Source organism: Trichosurus vulpecula, chromosome 5, assembly GCF_011100635.1.
Source record: "Trichosurus vulpecula isolate mTriVul1 chromosome 5, mTriVul1.pri, whole genome shotgun sequence".
NCBI lineage: Eukaryota > Metazoa > Chordata > Mammalia > Diprotodontia > Phalangeridae > Trichosurus > Trichosurus vulpecula.
The window spans coordinates 119,074,889-119,096,615 of NC_050577.1; the positions used below are offsets into that span (position 1 = coordinate 119,074,889).

The following is a 21,727-nucleotide window of genomic DNA, read 5'->3' on the forward strand; positions in this document are numbered from 1 at the left end:
CTGGGCTTAGATCTTCAGCAGGTTTTGCACTCCTGCTCTGATCTGCCACTTAATTCCTCCCACCAGGTGGGCCTGGGGCCAGAAGCAGCAGCAACTGTAGCTGCCCCACCTCCGCTGCCCCCGGGGCTGGAAGCCCAACTGCGAACTCCTTCCACTCCCGCAGCTTTTCCCACTAACCTTCTCCGCAGTCTTTGGTGTTTGTGGGTTGAGGAGTCTGGTAACTGCTGCAGCGCACATATTTAGGGCGCTAGGGGCCCCCTCCGCCCTACTCCAAGTTTGGTTGTTCCACACTGCTCAGGCTGGGCTCTGCTCCACTGTGTTCCCAGCTCCCAGCTCCGTGTGGGATAGACCTCACCCAGAGACCATCCAGGCTGTCCTGGGCTGGAGCCCTGCTTCCCTCTGCTGTTCTGTGGGTTCTGCTGTTCTAGAATTGGTTAGAGCCATTTTTTATAGGTTTTTGGAGGGACTCCATATGGAGCTCACACTAGTCCCTGCTTACCAGCTGCCATCTTGGCTCTGCCCCCTAGAATCCAGAGTAATAGTTTAAACATTCTCATGAGTGAGGATGAGGAATTAAGAATTACATTCTTGTTATTAGAAGAACATTCTGATGCCCCCAAATAGATTTGTTTGGCTTCATGAACAAGAGAGTTAGTTTATATTGGACATATTTTCATTGATTTAATATTTTGAAAACAGCTTTTGTTATTTCTGTAAATGGATCTTTGATTTATCTCTCCTCTCTCCTCTAGTTGTATTCTACTCTGAAAGAAGGCAACCCACCCTGGGAGGTGACAGAAGCGGTTCTCTTTATCATGGCCTCTATAGCCAAGAGTGTTGATCCGTGAGTATCTATGAGCCTTTTGCAGGAACTTCCGTATGTAGGAGAAGGATCAAAATCACATGATTTTCTTTTTATCTATATATGTCTTCAGAAAACTCCAAAATATCTGCATGTGAACAGCAACTCATCATTTTCTTCTTTGTCTCTCTACCTTATATATTAATGACTTCATCCTGAATAACCATTTCCCCAGGAAAATTAAGCATAATAGGCTGTTCTTACCTTCCTTAGTTAAATAAAGGTTATTTTTCCCTAGCTGTTTACTATAAGTGTTGCTTTGCTTCCAAGGGTAAAATAGTGGAAAGATAAACTATTTTGATTGTATGGTAAATTGAATCTTACCTAGAAAAAGTCATAAAACTTGGTCGTTGTCCTAACTCAGTCACTGACTTGCTTTTATTAGTCATCCTTTCAGATACTTAGCAACCCATCTGTAAAATGAGTATAAACACCCTGTTCACAGACTCTCTGTGGTGACATTGTTAGGATGGATGAGATAAAGTATAGATGTCTTGAACTGCTTTACTTGAAAGAATAATATGTCAAAGCTGCCTTGTGTTGAAATCAGCTATCTCTATTTGATCATCTCTTCCTAGGACTGTAGTGCATAGTGAAAGAGTGCAGATGTCTGTAGAAACATGGGCCCTTATTAATGGCTACTTTTCAGAATGGGATTAATAACATCTGAAATTTTCTGTACATGTGTCATAATTGCGTATCACATATAAAACTGGACTTAAAAGTGAATATTGTCATTTAGAAGGACTTGAAGTAGTAGAGTTTGTTGGTTGTTGGGGGTTTTTTGGGCTCAAAAAGACTAACTTAGGTGTTCTGATCCATTGTGAAGCCTCTATTGATAGGAGTTTTATAGGTGAGATTTTAGGAAGAGCAGTAAATGCTATTGTTGCTGTACATTCCCTTACTACTTGCTAAGTGTTGATTTGATGGGATAGGTGGGTATGGAGCATCAGGAATTGTAAGGCACTGTGGCATAATAGGAGATAGGCTGAATTATAGAGTTAGAGACCTAGTTTTGAATGCTGGCTTTGGCATGTACCCATTGCTTGACTATGGGCAAGTCATTTAACTTCTCAGAGCCTCACATGATTGGTCTGTAAAATGAGGAAAACTACTTGTATGGCCTAATCCATAGGGTTCTTTTGGAGAAAGGGCTTTGTAACCTTCAGAGCATCATATAAATGTGAGTAGTTGTGATACCAAGTTTTGTTCCCTAGGAGAGCTAGGAAGGAGATCATTGAAAATGTGGATTTCAAATTAAATTTTTCTTACACCTGCGTTCTTCTGGAAGCTTCTGGAAGCTTTTACTTCCAACTCTTATCTCTTTTTCTGCATAAAAGAATAAATTCTATAGTGTTATCAGCAGGGAATGATTTAGGGTGTTAAGAGAATTGAAAAATATAGTTTCGTGGTAAAATAAACTTTCTCTTTTTTAAAATAGTATTTTATTTTTTCCCAATTACGTGTGAAGACAATTTTTAACATACATTTTAAAAAATTTTTGAGTTCCAAATTTTCTCCCTACTTGCCTTTTATTTTCCCCCTCCCTAAGATGGTAAACAATTTGATATAGGTTATATATGTGTAATCGTGTAAAACATATTTCCATACTAGTTAAATTAAATAAACTTTCTAAAAGTTTCTTATACTTTTGCATCTAATGTTATCTTGCCCTCATTTTCTCAATCCAGAGAACTTTGTAATAATCTGCATACTTCAAGAGCTGAAGTCTTGAACTTGGTAGCCAGTAGTGCATGGGATACCATTTCAGAGCATTTCCGTTTCATCTCCTTTCTGTTTTCTTTCCTCTTAGCTGAGTTAGGAAGCAAAGGTGGACTTCTCATGCTTCTTAGCACTTAAAATTCACAGTACCAAATAATAGGAACTCTCAGAGAATTTCTAGTAGAGAAATATTTCTGAGATAAGTTTAAAAGGGCCTTTTATCACAGTAAAAACCTACATCTTCAATTTGAAAGGCCTAAATTTAGTTTTTGTGGTGGCTTTTTCAGGTACTCTGTTAAGAGCAAATAGAATGAACAAGCAGAATACTGCTCCAAGAGCAAAATCATTTCATTTCAGTTCTTCTTCCCTTAGGAAGATTTAGGAAACCCTAACATCCAGTGACAAACACTTCAGTCTAGTTGTCTCTCCATTTTGAGCAGCTTAATAGAGATAATGGGTGTTACTACTGCCTATTGTTTGACCAGGATACCACCTCTCAATGCAGTAACGGTGAACATTTCCCTTTTGTTCTCAGTGAAAATAACCCAACACTTGTGGAGGTCCTAGAAGGAGTTGTCCGTCTCCCAGAGACTGTACACACAGCTGTCCGATACACCAGCATTGAGCTGGTGGGAGAGATGAGTGAAGTGGTTGATCGAAATCCCCAATTCCTTGGTGAGTCTGAGATCATGGGAGGTTCTCTACCATGTTTCTGCCTTTTTTTAAGGTGGCAGGTTCTTAGAAGGGAAAAACTGTGGTTGCCGATGAAGTAAGTACAGTCAGTCTTCTAACCAGTTAAATGTTTATAGACTTGAAAGGGAGGATCTTCAGGCAGCTAGGTGGCACAGTGAGTAGAGCACTGGCCCTGGAATCAGGAGGACCTGACTTCAAATCTGGCCTCAGACACTTGGCACACTTAGTATCTGTGCTTGGGCAAGTCACTTAATTCCAATTGCCCTGCCTTCCCCCCTCCAAAAAAAAAAGGGAGAATCTTTCCTGATAAAGATATCTAAAGTAGGAGACATTCTACTCTTGAAACTACTTGAACACAAGAATTGATATTATTTTATATTGGTGTAGAAGCCGTGTTAAAATAGGCTTGGTTCAATAGCAGTTCATTTATTAAAACTGAGGAGACTTATCAGTGCTAAAGAAATCCCCCCCTTTAAAATGTTGTCAGGCTCTAGATAAACAAGAGTTTATTCAGAAGAAACTGATGAGTTTTGTGAGTTCTGCATTTGTTTCTTATATATTTAGACCTGATTGGGTCTTAAAGATAAAATCAAAACAGTATAGAATTTTAGACTTGAAAGTGGCTTTAGAGATTATGTGGTCCAATCCATTTTTCATTTAAAGAAATTGAGGCCCAGAGATTTTAAGTGACTTGTTCAAGGTCATTCAGATTCTTTGCTAGTTAGTGGCAGAGCTGGGGCTAAGAACCCCAGGTTTTTAAGATTCACTACATCAGCTGTACCCCCCCTTTTTAATCAAATGAATATTAGACTAGAAAATAGAATTGTTTTTATCATCTCTAAGTTAATTTCTGTCACCTCAGTTTATCCCAGTTCTTTTGGAATTTCTTTTGGACTTACTGAAAAGTATTCATTAATAACCAGATATGGTGGTCCATGCCTCTTTCATGGAGATGGTCATAGAATTTGTCTTTGACTGATGTGACTTTGAATACATGTTTTGGGGATCATAATAGGTGTTACTATTTTAAGTAAACTGGATATATTGAATTTTAAACTTATGAAGTCAACTGCAAACTGATGAATTTTATAGAACCTGGAACATTGAACTTCAGAACACCGTATGTTAGCTATGTTAGATGGTTATACTAATGACAAAGTAAGATATCACACCTCAGAGCTATCAGATATCCTGAATCTCCAGACAGAAGGAGCAGGGAAGCAAAGTTCTGAGAGCTCAGTGTGTGGGCTCGAGGGACCCAGCTACAGTAGCAGTTACAGTAATCCAGATAGAGTTTGGAGGCTAAGCTGATGGTGAAAGGGAGAGCCATAAAGTATGGAGAAATGAATTGTAAACTTTATAGAGACTGCCAAGAATTCCCCAGGGCACAGGAGAAGTATCATCAAATTGGAAGGGACAAATAGTCTTGCTCTTGAAGAACTTTTAGTTAGTTGACTCAAAACTTGAAACAAGGTAGAAAAAGAGATTGAGAGGTAGCAGGGTGAATGGAGAGAACGTTGGCCTTGGGTTTGAGTACTGGCTCTTTTGCTGTGTCACTGTAGGCAAGTCACTTAGCCTCCTCGATCCTTGGTGTCATCATCTATAAAATGGGAGTGATGATACTACCTGTTTCCTAGGATTATTGAATAGAGGGTTTTATAAACCTGAAAAACTGAAAAAGTGTGAGCTATTATTTTCATATGATCAGCTTCTATACTGTGTGGTAAAGACTGTAAATATTGTAGGAATTTAGAGAAAGCAAAGATTATTGAAGTACAGGACCCATCAGAAAAACTTGTAGGGAATTAGTAGGTGTTTAACTGGTTTGTAAAAGGTGGGTAGACAGACACTGACCTGCATTGGCTGAGGCATGGACGCAGGACAGGTTGGGAGAAGGAAACTATTCTGACTATAGTAGAGACCATCCTCTTAGATTACAGTAGTAGATGTTTTTGAATAGATGAAGTTAGAAACAGTGGAATTTCTGAGGAGTTTGGATTTAATGGGAATTTGAAGGAAATTCCAAGTTATCCAGCAGGGTAGTGACATTATTTAAAGTGATTCAAAATATAGAACATCGTAGTGGGGAGAGAGCAGAGATTGTCATAGTCGTCTCAGCCTGTGGTGATTAAACTCTGTGCTAGGTTGTTGGTAATTGGTGTGCAAAACCGGTTGTAGCTGAACTGTCAGAACACTGTAGACTTTCACTTGGCACTCAAGCACAGATCTGGTTGCCATCATAACCTTTCCTCGTGAACTTGTCAGCCCAGGCTCAAGGGCTTTTTCTGTTAAACATACCTGGTTTTGTAAAGATGGGAAGGGGAAAATAAGATTTTTACAGAAATTTATTTTATCTGTTCTGCAAAGTGAGACATACCTATACTGATCTCCCTCCCAGGAAGGAGGAAAGGTTGGTGTGGGCTTTTATAGCTTCTTGTTAGATACACAAAGTTTGGGATCATGGAAGGAGCACTGGATCGAGATCGGGGTCAGAGCTCACACCTTAGATCCTTATTACACCTTTGGATGACTTGCCCTCCTCGTGACTTAATTTCTTCTCTAAAATAAGGGAATTACATTAGACAGCTTAAAAGTTCTTCGAGCATTTAGTTCCTGGCTTTATGCTCTTTCCCTTCCTGCTAGAGGCTGTGCAAGGTACTTTGCTAGGCACTAAGACAGAGACATACATATTCTTTTTAGAGTTACAATAGTACAGACCTGTTTGGCCACTTTTGTTTCTTTCATATAACTCAGTGGCCTGAAAAATGTGATTGTGTGGTCTGTTCTATTTGTATGCTTCTTAGGCAATCGCAATCTTATTATTTGATGTATTACTCAGTATAGTAGTAACAATAATTCACATTTGTAGAGGGCTTTAAGTTTTCTGAACAATATAACCCTGTGGGGTGGATAGTACAGTATAGTACTGTCTTCATTTTACAGGTAAAAAGACTAAAACCCAAATAGGTTGTCAGAATTATGGTCTTAGAGGCTAGAATAAGTAGTTATGAGTTTACTGCAAACATCCTCATGAAATTGGTGTTCTTTCTTAGTATTCAGATTTCTGTCTTCTGTTATCAGATCCTGTGTTGGGCTACTTGATGAAAGGCCTGTGTGAAAAACCTCTGGCCTCTGCTGCTGCCAAAGCCATTCACAACATCTGCTCTGTCTGCCGGGACCACATGGCTCAGCACTTTAATGGACTACTGGAAATTGCTCGCTCCCTTGATTCCTTTATGCTGTCTCCAGAAGCTGCTGTAGGCTTGCTGAAAGGTACTTACTACTACATTATTAGTAATGGAGTTTTTTTCTTTCTCTACCTCTCTGGGGTGGATCTCATAACTCTTACACCACTCCTGGTATTGCAGTTGTAATGTATGGTAAAGATGGCTTAATAACTCAGGGGTATATGCATACACATAGTGTACTTTTTGTTGTATACATTGTTGGGTCCATTTGTTCAGTCTTGGTGTATAAAACACTTGTTTGGGCTATTTTTGTATAGGTAGGATGGAGGGGAAAAGGAGTTAAATATAACATTGTGAAGACAGTAACTATTCAGTCAGATTGGGAGCATTACTGAATACACGTGGAAGAATACCAGCCATTCAGAGTAACATATTAAAAAAGGATACAGAATTGGGAAGTACATAATAAATTGTTAGCATTTCCTTCCAAGTGGTCCTGTTTGTGCTTTCCTCTGAGTCAACTTTTATTCTATACAATTTTGAAGATGTTACAAAGGCCTTCTTTTGGTGGGGGGAAGGCATTACTATTTCTACCTCCTCCCACTCCTAATCTCCTCATGTCTCCACCTCCATTAAAAATCAAGAGAAAGAAGGAGGGCAAAAAACCCCTTCAAAACAAATAAGCACAGTCAAGCAAAATGAATCCACACAGTAGCCATGTCCAAAAATATGTGTCTCTACACTTTGTGTCCTTCATCTCTCTGACAGGAGGTGGGTAGGCACGCCTCATCATTGCTGCTCTGGAGACGTGGTTGATCATTGCATTGCTTAGATGTCTTAAGTCTTCAGAGTTGTTTCTCATTATAGTATTGTTGTCCTTGTATCATTGTTCTGGTTCTGCTTACTTCACTCTGCATCAATTCTTACTACCCAGGATTCTCTGCAATTGTTTCTTGAAGCACTTCTTATGCATTAAAAATGTTCCATTTTATTCTTTTACCACAATTTGTTCAGCCATTTCCCAATTGTCTAAGAAGCAGTGTAAGGCAGCCTCTGAGATTTTTGCCTTTTTTTAGTACCGCTTTCAAGATGAAATTAATTTTGCTTGTGATTATTTCCTCTCTGAACTATCCTCCCTCTTAACCATCCCTATTCTTTCCTTGTTGAATCTGATATATTTCTACACTAAACTCTTTTGTGTGTATGTATTTAACTTTTCTTTGTCCCCTTTCAGACAAGAGTGAAGTTCATTTGATGCCCATTGCCCCTAACCCTTCCTCCACCTTTTTATGCTCTTCTTTCATGCATCCCCTTCTTTTCCTTTCTACATATTACTCTTTTTGCCCTCTTTTCTCTTTCTTCTCTTCAAACCCTCAGAACAAAACCAGTCCAACTCCAGGACCTCTTATTTTTCTTACTTAGTTTCCTCATAACCCTTGTTTCTTCTTCTCCTATTAGATTATTAACACTAAATCATTGTCAGCTCCTTTCAGTTGTTCAATTAAATTTTCCTTTCTAGGTTTCTCTTTACTCTTCTGTTTGTATTTCAGAGTTCCTTCTCAGCTCTGTTCTTTTCATCAGAAATGGTTGGAATTCTTCCTTTTTCATTAAAAGTCCCATTTCTCTCTCCCTCTCTCCCTCTCTCTCCTCCTCTCCCCCCCCCCCCCCACCCATAATATTATTATACTCAACTTCTCAGGGTAAGGGTAAGTTCTTTTGGGTTGTAAGCCTGTCTTTTTTGCCTTTTTCGAATATCAGAATTCTTCAGATAAGCCACCAGCTGGGGCTTATGTGATCTTGACTGTAGTGACTTGGTACCTGAACTGTTTGTTTCTGGTTGTTTACAGGATTTTTTTTCTTTGGTGTGGAAGTTTTGGACTTTGGCCATGTGTTTCTTTCAGGCAGTGATTGGCAGAGTCTGTCTTTACCTTCTAGTTCTGAGCGCTCTGGCTAGTTTTCATGGATGATCTCTTGTCCATACTTTTACAAAGATTACGGTGTGGAAGGAGTTCAGTGATTCTCCCGCTCTGTGTTATTGTTCTGTTTCCTGAGTCAGTTTCAATATCAGATACCTTGCATTCCCTTCCCTTTTTTTGGTGTTCTGATTTTATTCAGATTTTTTTTGCGTATCTCATATTCATTAATTGCTATTTGTTACACTCTTATTCTCAGAGATTCCATCTCTTGAGTAACATTTGCCATCCTTTCTTCAAAGCTTTTTTCCCTCTGATTCCAGAGCTTTTATTTGACTTTTTAATCTCTTATTTTATTTTGTAAGTACTTATGTATTGGAAAACCCATTTTTCCTTGGAGTCTGTGCTTGCAATTGTATTTAATTCTTTTTTTTTTTTTCAGAACTTTAGATTTCCAGTAATTTTGTTACTGGTTGGTATTTGACTTACTTGTGTCTCCAGCTTTAGTTCTAGAACGGGGAGGGGGCAGGCTTTGTTCCAGGACCAGGGCCAGGTTTCTGCCTCTCTGTTGCATTTTGGATATGGTGGCCAACCCTGTTGTTCTCTCCCAAGGTCATCTGGGTTTTTGCATTGACCACTTCATGGATTAGTACCCCCTGGATTTTCTGGGCCTTTCCATAATAGAATCAGAGTCCCTGGATTTGGGCCGTTCCAGTGTGTGGTCCCATTGGTGCTTGTTTTGCTAGAGGACACCCCTTTCTTACTGCCTGAGGGCTTTTGGCTGACTTTGTGCTCTTCTGGGGTAGAAGAAGTCCTTGTAGTATCTCATTGGATTTCCTCATCATTTTTCAGTCTAGTATGAACTGCATGGTTTTGCTGGATTAAGTATGTGAAAGCTGGGTGGTCTGCCTCCCCTCCTGTCAGCCATCTTCCCTCCCTTCCTTCACTAGTTCTACATTTGCTCCTTCTTGCTGAGTTGCCAGACATCCACCTTGATAGGGTTCAGAGCCCAAGTTTTCCTTATACAGTGTTAGATTGTCAGGTTTATAGAAAGATAGTATGTCTTAATTCTTCATCAGATAAACCTGTCTGAGCTTGCTTGAAAACTCAACCAACAAGAGTGTGTGAACAGTGCTCCAAAGCAGGCTGCAAAGACTAGATTAGTTCTGATTGAAGTAGGATACGACTCAGGCACTCTCTGATCAAGCCAGGTCAAGGCATTCAATACAGTCCACTGTTGACGACTCTTAGAAGATTCCACAGATAACAGGGTTATTCCAGATGCCCTTGGTGTTGTCATAGAAATAACCAGTCATGGCATTGGTATCATGAAGGAGGGAAACAGCTTTCATAATCTGAGGTAAATTCTGTGCAACTTAAATGAAATCTTAACAGAAGAGGAGGGAGTGAGTGGGACGAGTGCTCTTATCCCAAAAGGTCACAGAGTCACATATGTTCTTTCTGTTTAATGATGCCCTGCTGTAGACCTGTTAGCACGAAATTTACCAGAACAAAATGAAGATTGACTGTGAGGAGCAGTCCTCCTTTTTCTTTTCTTTTTAAACTCTCCTTTCTAGCACAGATAAACCTTTGCTCATGCTGTTTCTTATCCAGGAATGCTCCTTCTCCCTTCTTTTAGTCTCTACCTTTTAAAATCTTTCCTGTCCTTCAAGGCCTAGCAAAAAGGTACTAATCCTCTCCTTTGAAAAACTCAGAGGCATTATTTTTAATGAAGCCTTTGTCTTTTCCTTTCCACAGTCAGAAATGATCTTTCCTTCTTGCAATTTCTCCAAGTAGTTGTACTACTCTTATGCTTTTAGGTATGATTTTGTTTTAGAATTATATATGTACTATATGATACTACACAGAAGGGCAGCATGTCATCTCAAAGCGAGGAGGGCCTGAGTTTGGGTTCCACCTCTCAGATATACTTCCTGTGTGAGTCTGGACAAGTTACTTAACCTCTCACTTTTCCCAGCAGCTATTTCAGTCTATAAACTGCTGAGAAAGTACCAGCTTTTGTTGTTAGAGGGAATTTCTTCCCCTAGGAGTTCTCGGTGTCAGTCTTGTCCTGTAGTGTTCCATATAGTCATCATATCCGCCATACCAAGTTGTTAAACTCTTTGAGGAGGGAGACCGTGTCTTCATTATTTTTGTCTCCTCTGGGGTCTAGTACAGTGCTTTGTGTGTACTAGTCACCTGATAAGTGATGATTGTTCATTGAAGATTAGCGATGTATGAACAAAGTGGCTTTGGGAGCAGACTGTTGACAGGAACTACATATTCAAGAGATCTTTTGAAGGAGGGAAGAAAGATACTTTCTGGAGAAGGGAGACATGCTGGCGGTCTTTCACTGGGTTGTTGAGAATCATAAATTTAGTATTCATAGTTGTCAATGTAAAGTCAATGGTATACATGTTCTTCTGAGCCACATAAAGGAAAACAAAACAGAAGGAACAAAATAATTTTCTCAGTTTAGGGTAAGGACGTGAACAGTCTCAACAGCTCATAACTAACTGTACCTCTGTCCTACCATTTCAGTCTGGGAACTCTTGTACTTGAGTGGTTTGTTTACTTCTTTGATTCTTATATTTCTTTCTTTGCTCTCCAGGGACAGCCCTGGTCCTAGCCAGATTACCCTTAGAAAAAATTGCTGAATGCCTCAGTGAGCTGTGTGCAGTTCAGGTCATGGCATTGAAAAAGGTGAGTCTTTTCAGACATTGGAACATTATACATTTTCCTTTTTTTTTTTTTTTTTTTTTTTTTTGCAGGGGGGAAGGCAGGGCAATTGGGGTTAAGTGACTTGCCCAAGGTTACACAGCTAGTAAGTATCAAGTGTCTGAGGCTGGGTTTGAACTCAGGTCCTCCTGGTGCTCTACTCAATGCATCACCTAGCTACCCCCACCATCTTCCCATTTCTGTTGTGGAGGTAGCTACCCAGGCCTACCTTAATGTACTAAAGGATCACAAGGAGGTGGCTCAGTTCTTGAATTTAGAGCTCGAGTCCTAGCCTGCTACTTACTAGTTATAAAAACACGGGCAAGTCATTTAATATAGGTGAGTCTCAGTTTCTTTATCTGTAAAATAGGGGTGTTATTTGTATCTCTCATGGGGTTATGGTGATACTTAAATGATGCAATGTGTAGAAAGTGTTACCCATTATCAATGTCATTATCATCTCAGAATAGCAAAGATGAGGGCCAAGACCCCTTGCTCTTCTGTTTCAGTCATTGATCCGTCATGATATAGCCAATTAAAACCACAGGTTTCTCCAGTCACATAATGCTTTTCTCCTGTTTTCTTAGTCGATGGGGGCCTGTTAGCACTGATTTAAATGTACTGTACTAGATGATATAGGAAGATTTAAAAAAGAAAGCCTTGGTAGAACTATGTTTAAGGTGGTCTGTTTATGATTTAGAAGGTGGGCTCGCATATGGTGTTAGCTAAATTTTAACTTATTCTCTCCGTAGCTGCTATCTCAAGAGCCCAGCAATGGCATTTCCTCAGACCCCACCGTGTTCTTAGATCGCCTGGCAGTAATATTTAGGTAAGAAGCAGGGAGGAACGTGGGTGGGGCGCTAGACTGACACCTGTTCTTTCTCATCCTTCTGTGGCTATATTTGACTTTGCCTGTCCATTGTTTACCTTCTCTGCCTGGAAAAGGAGAAGAATTAAGCTTGCAGCCTAAAAGTGAAACATTTTATAAAGTGTTCCTCAAGATGAAAGGTAAATCCTAAAAATCATTGCTAGCTTATCCCTTTGTCAATAGATTCTTAAAATTGTAAGTGATTGCTTGGACACTACAGTGGACAGCACACGAAGATCCAGATCACTTCTAGTGAGGCTTTGGAATTGGATCTCGTTTGATCCCATGAACAAGAGAGGCAGCCTCAAAAAAGGCAGTTGAAGGAGAGTGGTGACAGTCTGTAAGGGATTTGTACAGTTTGTAAGTATTTTGTGAGACTCGCATATCTTAGGAAAATTATTGAAGCACCAAATAGAGTAAGTTTAGCAACTATTCGAAAGCAAATGAAGAAAAATAAAATTAAAAAAAATAAACGAAGAGTGGTGATACATGCTTATAGTCCTCACTTCTGGGGAGGCTAAGGCTAGTAGATCACTTGAGTTTCAGAGTTTTGAACTTCAGTAGAGCCAGAGTTGAGCCCCTACAGGGGGAGGGCCCTCAGACTACCAGAGGAGTTACAAACCAACCCAAATCAGAAAATGGAGCAGGTCATAGCTTTTGTGTGCCATCAGTAGTGGGGTCATCCCTATGAATGATTTTTATGCTTTCCAGCCTAGGTAAGATAGAACCACCCAGCCTCTCCCCAAAAGTAAAAGAATAGCTAAAGTGGGGGTATCATTCTTTTTTTTACTGATTTTTATTTTCAGTGAATGATTAACATTTTGATTTTATTCATTAGATAGGAGAAATCTTAATAAGTGTTATTCTCTGAGGACCTGTTAAGGGGCAACCTTGTGTTATGGCCAGGCCGTTAAATGAAAATCATTAATAGGTAGACATTTTTAACTCGAAGGTAAAGGGACTTAGGTTTAGCCTCTGCTTTTTTTGTTGCTTTAAAGTAAAGGGTTGTTTTCTTTCTTCTTTCTTTCTTTCTTTTTTTTTTTTTTTTGGTGATGTACTATCTTTAATTTATAGATAATAATAATAGTCCTAAAATGCTAAGAGCTAATATTTCTTTTTTTTTAATTTAATTTTTTTTTTATTTTTAGTTTACAACACTTGGTTCTACATAATTTTGAATTTCAGATTTTCTTCCCTCCCTCCCCAAGATGGCATGGAATCCCATATAACTTCCACGCATAACTTCGCATTGAATTAATTTACACACTAGTCAAGTTATGGAGAAGAATTATGACCAATGAAATGAATCATGAGAAAGAAGAAACAGGACCAAAAAAAAAAAACCAACCCAAAAACAAAAGAGAGAAAAAGAAAAAAAAAGGGGGGAAAAAAGGCTAGCATGAAGTGTGCCTCAATCTGCATTCATACTTCATAGTTCTTTCTCTGGATGTAGATAGCATTCTCCGTCGTGAGTCCTTTGGAGTTGTCTTTGTACCTTGTGTTACTGAGACAAGCAAAGTCTGTCAGGGTTGGTCCTCACAGAATCCATATATCTGTGGTTGTGTATAATGTTCTCCTGGCTCTGCTCCGCTCACTCAGCATTATGTCGTGTAGGTTTTTCCAGGTTGTTATGAAGTCTGTATCATCCCCATTTCTTGTAGCACAATAGTATTCCGTTACCTTCATATGCCACAGCTTGTTCAGCCATTCCCCAATTGATGGGCATAAGGGTTGTTTTCTTACAAAGGTTATTAGAGGGTTGAAATCTTGATACACAGAGTTCTTTTACTACTTGCCTTTTTTCAGATTATTGAAGAGTGGGATTTGAAAGGGTAATTGAATTCATTTCTCTTTAGGTTTACCCCCATTTTAATAACTCTTTGATTTCTCTAAAATAGTGAGAAACAGCCACACTTGACTAAAGGTCTCGATGTCTTCAAATCTTTTGATGATGGAAATGAAGTAGCATTTATTTTCTCAGAGCAGGATCAGTTATCATGATAATGTTTCTGATCACTGATCTGAGGTTAAAGGGAAGAAATTCAAAATGTTTGCAGCAGATTGCTTCCCAAGAACCAGAGGCATCTTCCCCAGAGCTAGACTGGTCACCAAGACTTGCTAGTTTTTAGGAGCTTGGAGGAGAGGTTTGGAATCAGTGCTATGTTGAAGTCAGCTTGAACCTATAAATCGTTTATTAAATTTCAGTGGGAGCATTTATACCCCAGAAATCTGCAAACCCTACAAATTAAGTCTTAAATTATTGCTTTGTTGATTGTCTAGGTTTAAGAAAGTGATGGAGAAAATATTAATACAGATTTAAATTTAAAATGTGTCTTGTATATTTCTTCCCATCCTCTCACCCCTGCCCCTAAGCCAGTTGTTAAACATTTACCAGCACATCTGTCCCTGGTTGGAATGGCTATTTCATTATCAGTACAAGAGTTACAGTTAATTTGGAAGGGGGATTGAGGGAGGCATAATAAATGAGATTAATATCTCAGCTTTCTTGTTGGTGGTAGACATTACTGAATAAAGAGGTTTGGGGCTGTTCTCTCAGAGAAGCTGCTCCTTCTTCATTACTTTGGGTCATTGTCTCTTCCCAGACACACCAATCCTATTGTAGAAAATGGACAGACTCATCCGTGCCAAAAAGTCATACAAGAAGTAAGTGCTGCTGTGGGCCTAAATCTCTCGGTCTCCTTCGCTTACTGAGATTCAGGTAGTTGAAATATGACCCTGATAGACCTGTTCTGTCAAAATAAGGGAGAATGAACCACCAAAGTAGATACAGCATACGTTTCTTAAAACAAAGGCTGAAGGGAGCTGACTGAAAAACTCAAAACAAAATTTGAAATTGATTAATTCGTGTGGTCCCCAGGGCAAGCTGTCCCTCAGGAACCCTGGAGTCTCTTCTTGGCAGTGTTGTTGATAGCTGAGTGCTTTTGAGAAATGTATTTAATCTCCCTTGGCCCAGTTTTTCAACTCTAATACACTGGCCTTCTCCCTGTCTTACTGGACCTGTCATTCAACAGGCATTATGTATATGCTAAATGTTTTTTACTATACTTTACTGTGTTTAGATAATCAGTGTGGATTCCTTTTTCCTTAATACAATCCTTTTGTCCAAGTTCTTTCACTTTCTTGGCATTATCTTTTCCTTGGGATTTATGTTGGCTCTTTAATTTAGGGAGTCCAGAGGATGAGGTAGTGTATGACCAGTTACAATCACTGTTAGTCACATAGCATTTCTATTTAGCTGTTGAATTGCTGCTGTATTTCATCTAAAAGATGGTTGTGTCTCAATGGGGCTGATCTAATCTCTAACATGAATGTGTTTATATCTCAAAAGCCTAGTCAGAGTCTTTTTATAAGGTAAATCAGTGAGTGTCATATTTGGTGGGCCTGCTTAGCTCTTTATCTCACTGTTTTTCTTCTTCCTTTTTGGCTCAGATTTGGCCGGTTTTGTCAGAGACCCTGAACAAACACCGAGCTGATAACCGGATTGTGGAACGATGTTGCAGATGCCTGCGTTTTGCTGTTCGATGTGTAGGTAAAGGGTCCGCTGCCCTCCTGCAGCCCCTGGTTACACAGGTGAGTTCTTAGGATGCCATTGTGGGAGTGTGGGAAAATGTGGGGCTAACTTACTAAGGGCTTGATACTTGGGGAGCCTCTCTGCCTGGGCTTTAATTCCTCATCTGCAGTGTACATTTGGTAGTGAAGATAGAATCTCTAGTTACTAATCAAATGGCAGTTGTTAAGATTTGCAGTCATTCTGAGGACTGTTGGTTTGTGACTTTTGACCACTTATCTATTGGGAAATGGCCCTTGGTCTTTTATCATTTCCTTGTGTATTTTGGGCATCAGTTCTTTATTAAAAATATTTGATGCAAAGTTGTTGGAGTTTTTTCCCCAAATCAGCAATTTTATCCTGTCTGCATTGATTTTACTGAACATTTGATCATCGAGTTTGATTCGGATTCTTTCTTATGTAGATTGTTCAAGCTGTATACTTTTCTATTTTTAACCAGTACCAAATATTTTTGATTATTTATTGATTATTGGTTTTTTAGTATGTCTCACAGTCTGATTGAAAATTTTGACAATTGGAGATTATAAAGGTATTGAGAGCGAACTTTTTGAAGAAGCTTATCTGCCAGCTTGGCTCTCAGAAGGCTTGTGAATAAATAGACCGGGCTTTCTGTAGTGCTGGTGCAGAGCCCAAGGACTTGTTGACTCTAGCTGACTACTGCTTTTCCTTGAACAGATGGTGAATGTGTACCAGGTTCATCAGCACTCCTGTTTCCTGTACCTTGGTAGTATCCTAGTGGATGAGTATGGGATGGAAGAGGGTTGTCGCCAGGGCCTGCTAGACATGTTACAGGTAGGTTTATTTTTAGGAGTAGTGCTGCCTGCTGAGCCTGGGAAATCTTGAGAAACTGGCTGCGAATGTGATATTATATTTATGTTCTTCATCAGTTTCCCAATTCTAGCACTTCTTTTTTTTTTTTTTTAATTTTTTTTATTTTTTGGAGGGAAGCCAGGGCATTGGGGTTAAGTGACTTGCCCAGGGTCACACAGCTAGTAAGTGTGTCAAGTGTCTGAGGCCGGGTTTGAACTCAGGTCCTCGTGACTCCAGGGCCGGTGCTCTACTCACTGCACCACCTAGCTGCCCCCAAGTCTAGCACTTCTTTATGATATGTTCCTAGGCATGTTGATTTCCACATGCAATTGAGCTAATTTTTTAAAGTCAGTAGAAATTTACTGTCTTTTCTGTGGAAGACCATGTATAGGAGGGTATGTGTTTTTAATTTGCATCACAGGTGCTGCACTCTGACTCAGGCGCTCCAAAGATATTGTATTTAAGCATGCTGCATTTGGACGAGAGCTCCAAGTTCCAGACTGACCTCGTTTTGAGTTCCCTGTCTGAGATAGCCAGCTTAGCTTGCTTGGTAGCTGGAAACTAGTTAAGAAGCAGAAGAGGTACCAAAATCTGCAGCAAGTAATGGAGAAAGGAGAAAACATCTGAGGTGTTCTTTGGTTGATTCTTTGCAGTGATGGGGTTTAGCAACAAGTAATTCAAAAGGACTGAACAGTTTTATACCCAGTTTTCCTGAGATAGCTTTTAATTTGAAATTGAGGTTACTTCATTATTGTGATACGTAAGTTTCATGCATGTGTAATGACCTTTTTTTAGTGGTTTAGGTTATCTACAATGTAATTTACATTTTAAGGCATTCAGCTAACTTAGAGGTTAAAATGTTATGAGGTTTTTTTTGGTATCTTCATCATTCACAAAACAAAATCAGTTTTGTCTTTTCTAATTGAAAATTGTATTGTAATTTTCAGGTTACCTGTATCAGCTTAAGAGTTCTTTCCTTTTCCTCTGCTTCTGTTTTTTCCTTTCCCTTTTTTCTCCCTTAACTTTATCTTTTTTAACTTCTTCTGCCACTTTTACTTTTCATTTCTCAGCCTTACACCCCATGTCTTTCACTATCTAGACCTATTTCTGCCACCTTGACCAGAGATTTACTAAATCTTAATAGTTATTGAGTGGCCAAATCCAGTGGCCCTTTGTCACTGACCTCACTGCAGCATTTGAAACCATTGACCAGGCTCTCTTGGATACTCGCTTCTCCCTGGGTTTTCCTGATACACCTCTCTTGGGTTTCCTTCCAACTGTCTGACTTCTACTTTATTAGATCATTATCCATGTCCTGTCTCCTCACTGTAGGTGTACTCCAATGTTCTGGGCCGTTCTTTCTTCCTACATTCTTTTTCTCAATGATCTCACCAGCTCCCATAGGTTCATATGTTATCCCTATGCTGGTGACGTCCATATCTGTAAATCAAGTCCTGGCCTTTCCCTTGAGCTCTGGTTGACTACCTATTGGTCATTTCCAAGTGGATGTCCCATTGGCATCTGAAACTCAACAAGTCCCCAACAGGACTTGTGAATTTACCCTCCAACCCACCCATCTTCCCACAACCTGTAAGTGGCAGAGACACTGTCCTATTCATTCAGGTATGCCTCCTCGGCGTCATCTTTAACTTTACTTGACCTCCTCAGACTGTCCTATCAGTTGCCAAGTTTCGTCACTTCTACTTCCACAAGATCTTTGTATCTGTCCTCTTCTTTCCAGTCACATGCCTGCCATCCTAGTTCAGCCTTCATAATTTTTTGCCAGTATATACTATTGTAATAGCTTCCCAAGTGGTCTTCCTGCCTCCAATCACTTTCCTGTATGCCACTTCCTTCTCAGAGCTGCCAGAATGAAATTCCTAATGCATTGTCCTCATTTCTGTTATTCCTCCTATTCATTAAACTCCAGTGGTTCCCTTTTAACCCTCGAATAAAATGTCAGCTCCTTTAGCATATAATATTTTTCATGATGTGGTTCTCACTGCCTTTCCAGGCTTATTACATGTGCTGGGCCCCATCACACACTCTGTGTTCCTGCCAAACCAACTTACTTTATACTTCTTCCATGCTTAGAGCATTCCCTGTCCTCCTCTCTTTTTCCTAGGATTCTTAGTTTCTTTTAAAGTTTATCTCCTGTAGTCTTCATCTGACTTGGTAGTGCTGCACCTAAAATTAACTTGTATTTACTTTATATATATTTTGTATTTACTTCTCTGTGTACATATTATCTCCTCTTCTCTCCCACACCCCAGACTGTGTGCTCCTTGAGGGTAAGGTCTGTTTCATTTTTGGTTTTATCCTAAGCCTCTAACACGGTGCCTGTCACAAAGTGGGCACTTAATAAATGCTTGTTAATGAATTGATCTTTATTTATAGTTGTTGTTTTCTTCTTTGGTATGTGGGGAAGGTATGGGCTGTGGCTTAGAACTGTAGTTTCATTGGTATAAGGGAACTCTTTGTCATGAAGCTCCTGCTTCCAGTGTATGTCAACAATTATTATGAAACCTAATAGTCTTAGAGAATTTCCTAGGATCCTTGACCAGGATTACACAAGACCGTATGTACTAAAAGTGGGATTTGAACCCTTGTTTTTTCAGCTCTGAGACTCATACTCTAACCGCTACTTCGTGCTGCTTATTTACAGATAGCCACTGCTAAAAGATCTACTTTTCTCTTTAGGCACTGTGCATCCCTACTTTCCAGCTCTTAGAACAGCAAAACGGCCTTCAGAACCACCCTGATACTGTGGATGATCTGTTCAGACTAGCTACCAGGTAACTCTCTGACAAAAAATGTCTCTCGTTGCTGTGCATTGTCTGGTTTTGCTGTTCAGCTCATTGCCTTGCCCTTTTTACTTGGCATTTGGAATTTGCAAGAACAATAGCTATTAGGATATGTAGGAGAAAATTGTATGAGATTGCTTTCTTCAGCCATAATTTACCCTGAGATTGAGTATTGAGCATGTTATCTTGATGTTTTCTCAAAACAGGTTATTAGAATCCTGTTCATCTAGGCATTGTGTGGGACTTATCATATGAATGTTTTGGGCTTTCTAAGATTTTGAATTTAAGCTGGAAGATATTGCCTTCTTAAGTCTTTTCTGACTGATTTTACTTAAGCTTTCCTGCCTTCATTTATTAAGCAATAGCAGCTTAATTGGAGATTGACTTTATGTTGTAGGCTGCAGTAGCCTTCTAGGAAAGAACCTTTTGTGATAGTATTAAGGCAAAAAACTATCTTCAAGACTCAGGAGTAATAGGTCTTTTAAGATTTTCTTCTCATCATCCAAAACCAATTTTGGCTCAAAAATAGAGGTTAAAACTCAGGACATGGACTTAACTTTAAAATGGATACAACTGAGTGATTTGAAGATGGCTTGTTAAATTTATAATCATGGGATTTAATCTTAGTATTTTCATTAAAAAGCATGTATCTTTTAGATTACCAATTGTCTACCGGACATTTCAAACTTGGATGTTTCAGTGGCATCTCAAACTCACTGTGTCCAAAACATTCCTTCAAAACCTATCCTTCTTCCAAACACTATTTCTGTAGATGGCATCCCTTTTCTCCCAGTTTCCCAGGCTCCTAATCTGAGCGTTATCCTTTCCTCCTCACTCTCTTTCATCCCACGTATCCATTCAGTTGCCATGTCTGACATCCACAACATCTCACATCTGTCCGCTCCTCTACTCACACAGCTGCCGCCTCATCATCTCTCACTTTGGTTATTACTATGGCCTTCTAATCGTTTTTCTCTAATTGTTTTCAGGTCTTTCCCTCCATGCTGCTACTGAAGTGATTTTTCTTAAGTATAGATCTGATTGTGTCACTTTTCTAGTTACTAAACTCCATTGATTCTCTGTTGCCTCTAGGATAAAAAATAAGCTGCTGTTTACCTTTTATAGCTCTTTACCCGGCCCCATCCTATCTTTCTGGCCTCATTTTATATCCTCCTTTCTTTTCTCACATTCTGCAATCAAGCCAAACCAGCCTTCTTACTGCTCTGTGCTAATGGTGTGCCGTTGCACTGGGCTGTTCCCCATGCTTCTTTACCTCTGCATCTTTTCCCTCCTCTCAAACCACCTTGAATTTAGCTTCTCTGTATTCAGTAGTATTTGTTCTACCGAAGCTTATAGATGAGCTTGTCTCCCTTATTAGAATGTAAGCGCTTTGCGAGTTTGGGTTGTCTCGTTATTTAGATTTGTATCTTCATTGCCTAGCACCGTGCTTGAGACGTGTTGATTAATTGATATTACTTAGGAGAAGGGAAGAAAACAAGCATTTATTTAGCACCTACTATGTGCCAGGCACTATGCTAGGCTCTTTACAGATATCTCATTTGATCCTTATGACAACCTTCTGATTTAGGTGCTTTTATTATTCCAGTTTTCCAATTGAGGAAACTGAGGCAAATAGAGGGTAAATGATTTTGCCCAGGGTCACACAGCTAGAAGTGTCTGAGGCCTAATTGAATTCAGGTCTTCCTGACTCCTGTGGTAAATTGCACCACTAGGTGCCTAGGTCAAACTATTTAACAGTTTAATGATTTTTCTTGAATAATTACAAATTGTTTTCCGAAATGATTGGACTAATCCACCAACTGTATATTAGTATTGTGTGTATCGGATCTACAGGTGACACAGAAATCAAAGGGATAGCTAGCTTGTTGTATGAAAGAATCAAGATCTGAAAAATGTCAACAAGCTGGAAGGCTAGGAATGTCTGGGGCAGGATTTGAACTGAGGTCTTCTTGATTCTAGGCCCACTTTACCACCTAATTCTATGATAAGTCTGTGGCCTTTCTCTAGACTTGGTAACAGTCTAAAGTACAAGTCCCTTCTGTATATGGAATTTGTGTTCTGTCTTTCACTTTTCTTTCCATCCATAGATTTATCCAGCGTAGTCCTGTGACCTTGCTGAGGAGCCAAGTGGTTATCCCCATCTTACAGTGGGCCATTGCCTCAACCACCCTTGACCACCGGGATGCCAACTGCAGTGTCATGAAGTTCCTACGAGACCTCATCCACACAGGAGTAGCCAATGACGTGAGTACCAGAGGTGGTGTTGTCTTTGCAGGGCTCATCAGCCTCCTTTTTAAGCTGCTTGCAGAGTGCTATGGTCTCCTGCCTGAGTCTTTGCCGTTGGAGCACCATTGTGCTCAGCTAATCTGGAATGGTAGATATATTAAGTTAATCATGAAATAATTTATCAAGGATCAGTTATTAGCAAGGTGCTATGTTAGGCACTGTCATATTTCAAGAAGTATAAGATGCTTCCTGCCTTCCAGTAGCTTGCAGTCTAGCTGAATGGAATGAACCTAAAAGAAGAATCCTCATAAAT

General features: G+C 39.6%; 1 protein-coding gene across 2 annotated transcripts in view; it reads left to right on the forward strand.

The window, feature by feature from the left end:
• Positions 1 to 21,727, forward strand: part of TNPO3 (transportin 3) — a 111,821-nt gene that overhangs the window by 77,601 nt on the left and 12,493 nt on the right. For both annotated transcript variants that reach the window (XM_036758571.1, XM_036758572.1), the window contains exons 10-19: positions 753 to 844; positions 3,120 to 3,259; positions 6,359 to 6,550; positions 10,990 to 11,081; positions 11,849 to 11,925; positions 14,568 to 14,628; positions 15,415 to 15,555; positions 16,229 to 16,345; positions 19,064 to 19,158; positions 21,276 to 21,432. In XM_036758571.1, coding sequence (XP_036614466.1) covers positions 753 to 844; positions 3,120 to 3,259; positions 6,359 to 6,550; positions 10,990 to 11,081; positions 11,849 to 11,925; positions 14,568 to 14,628; positions 15,415 to 15,555; positions 16,229 to 16,345; positions 19,064 to 19,158; positions 21,276 to 21,432 — 1,164 coding nt within the window. The remainder of the gene's footprint in view (positions 1 to 752; positions 845 to 3,119; positions 3,260 to 6,358; positions 6,551 to 10,989; positions 11,082 to 11,848; positions 11,926 to 14,567; positions 14,629 to 15,414; positions 15,556 to 16,228; positions 16,346 to 19,063; positions 19,159 to 21,275; positions 21,433 to 21,727) is intronic.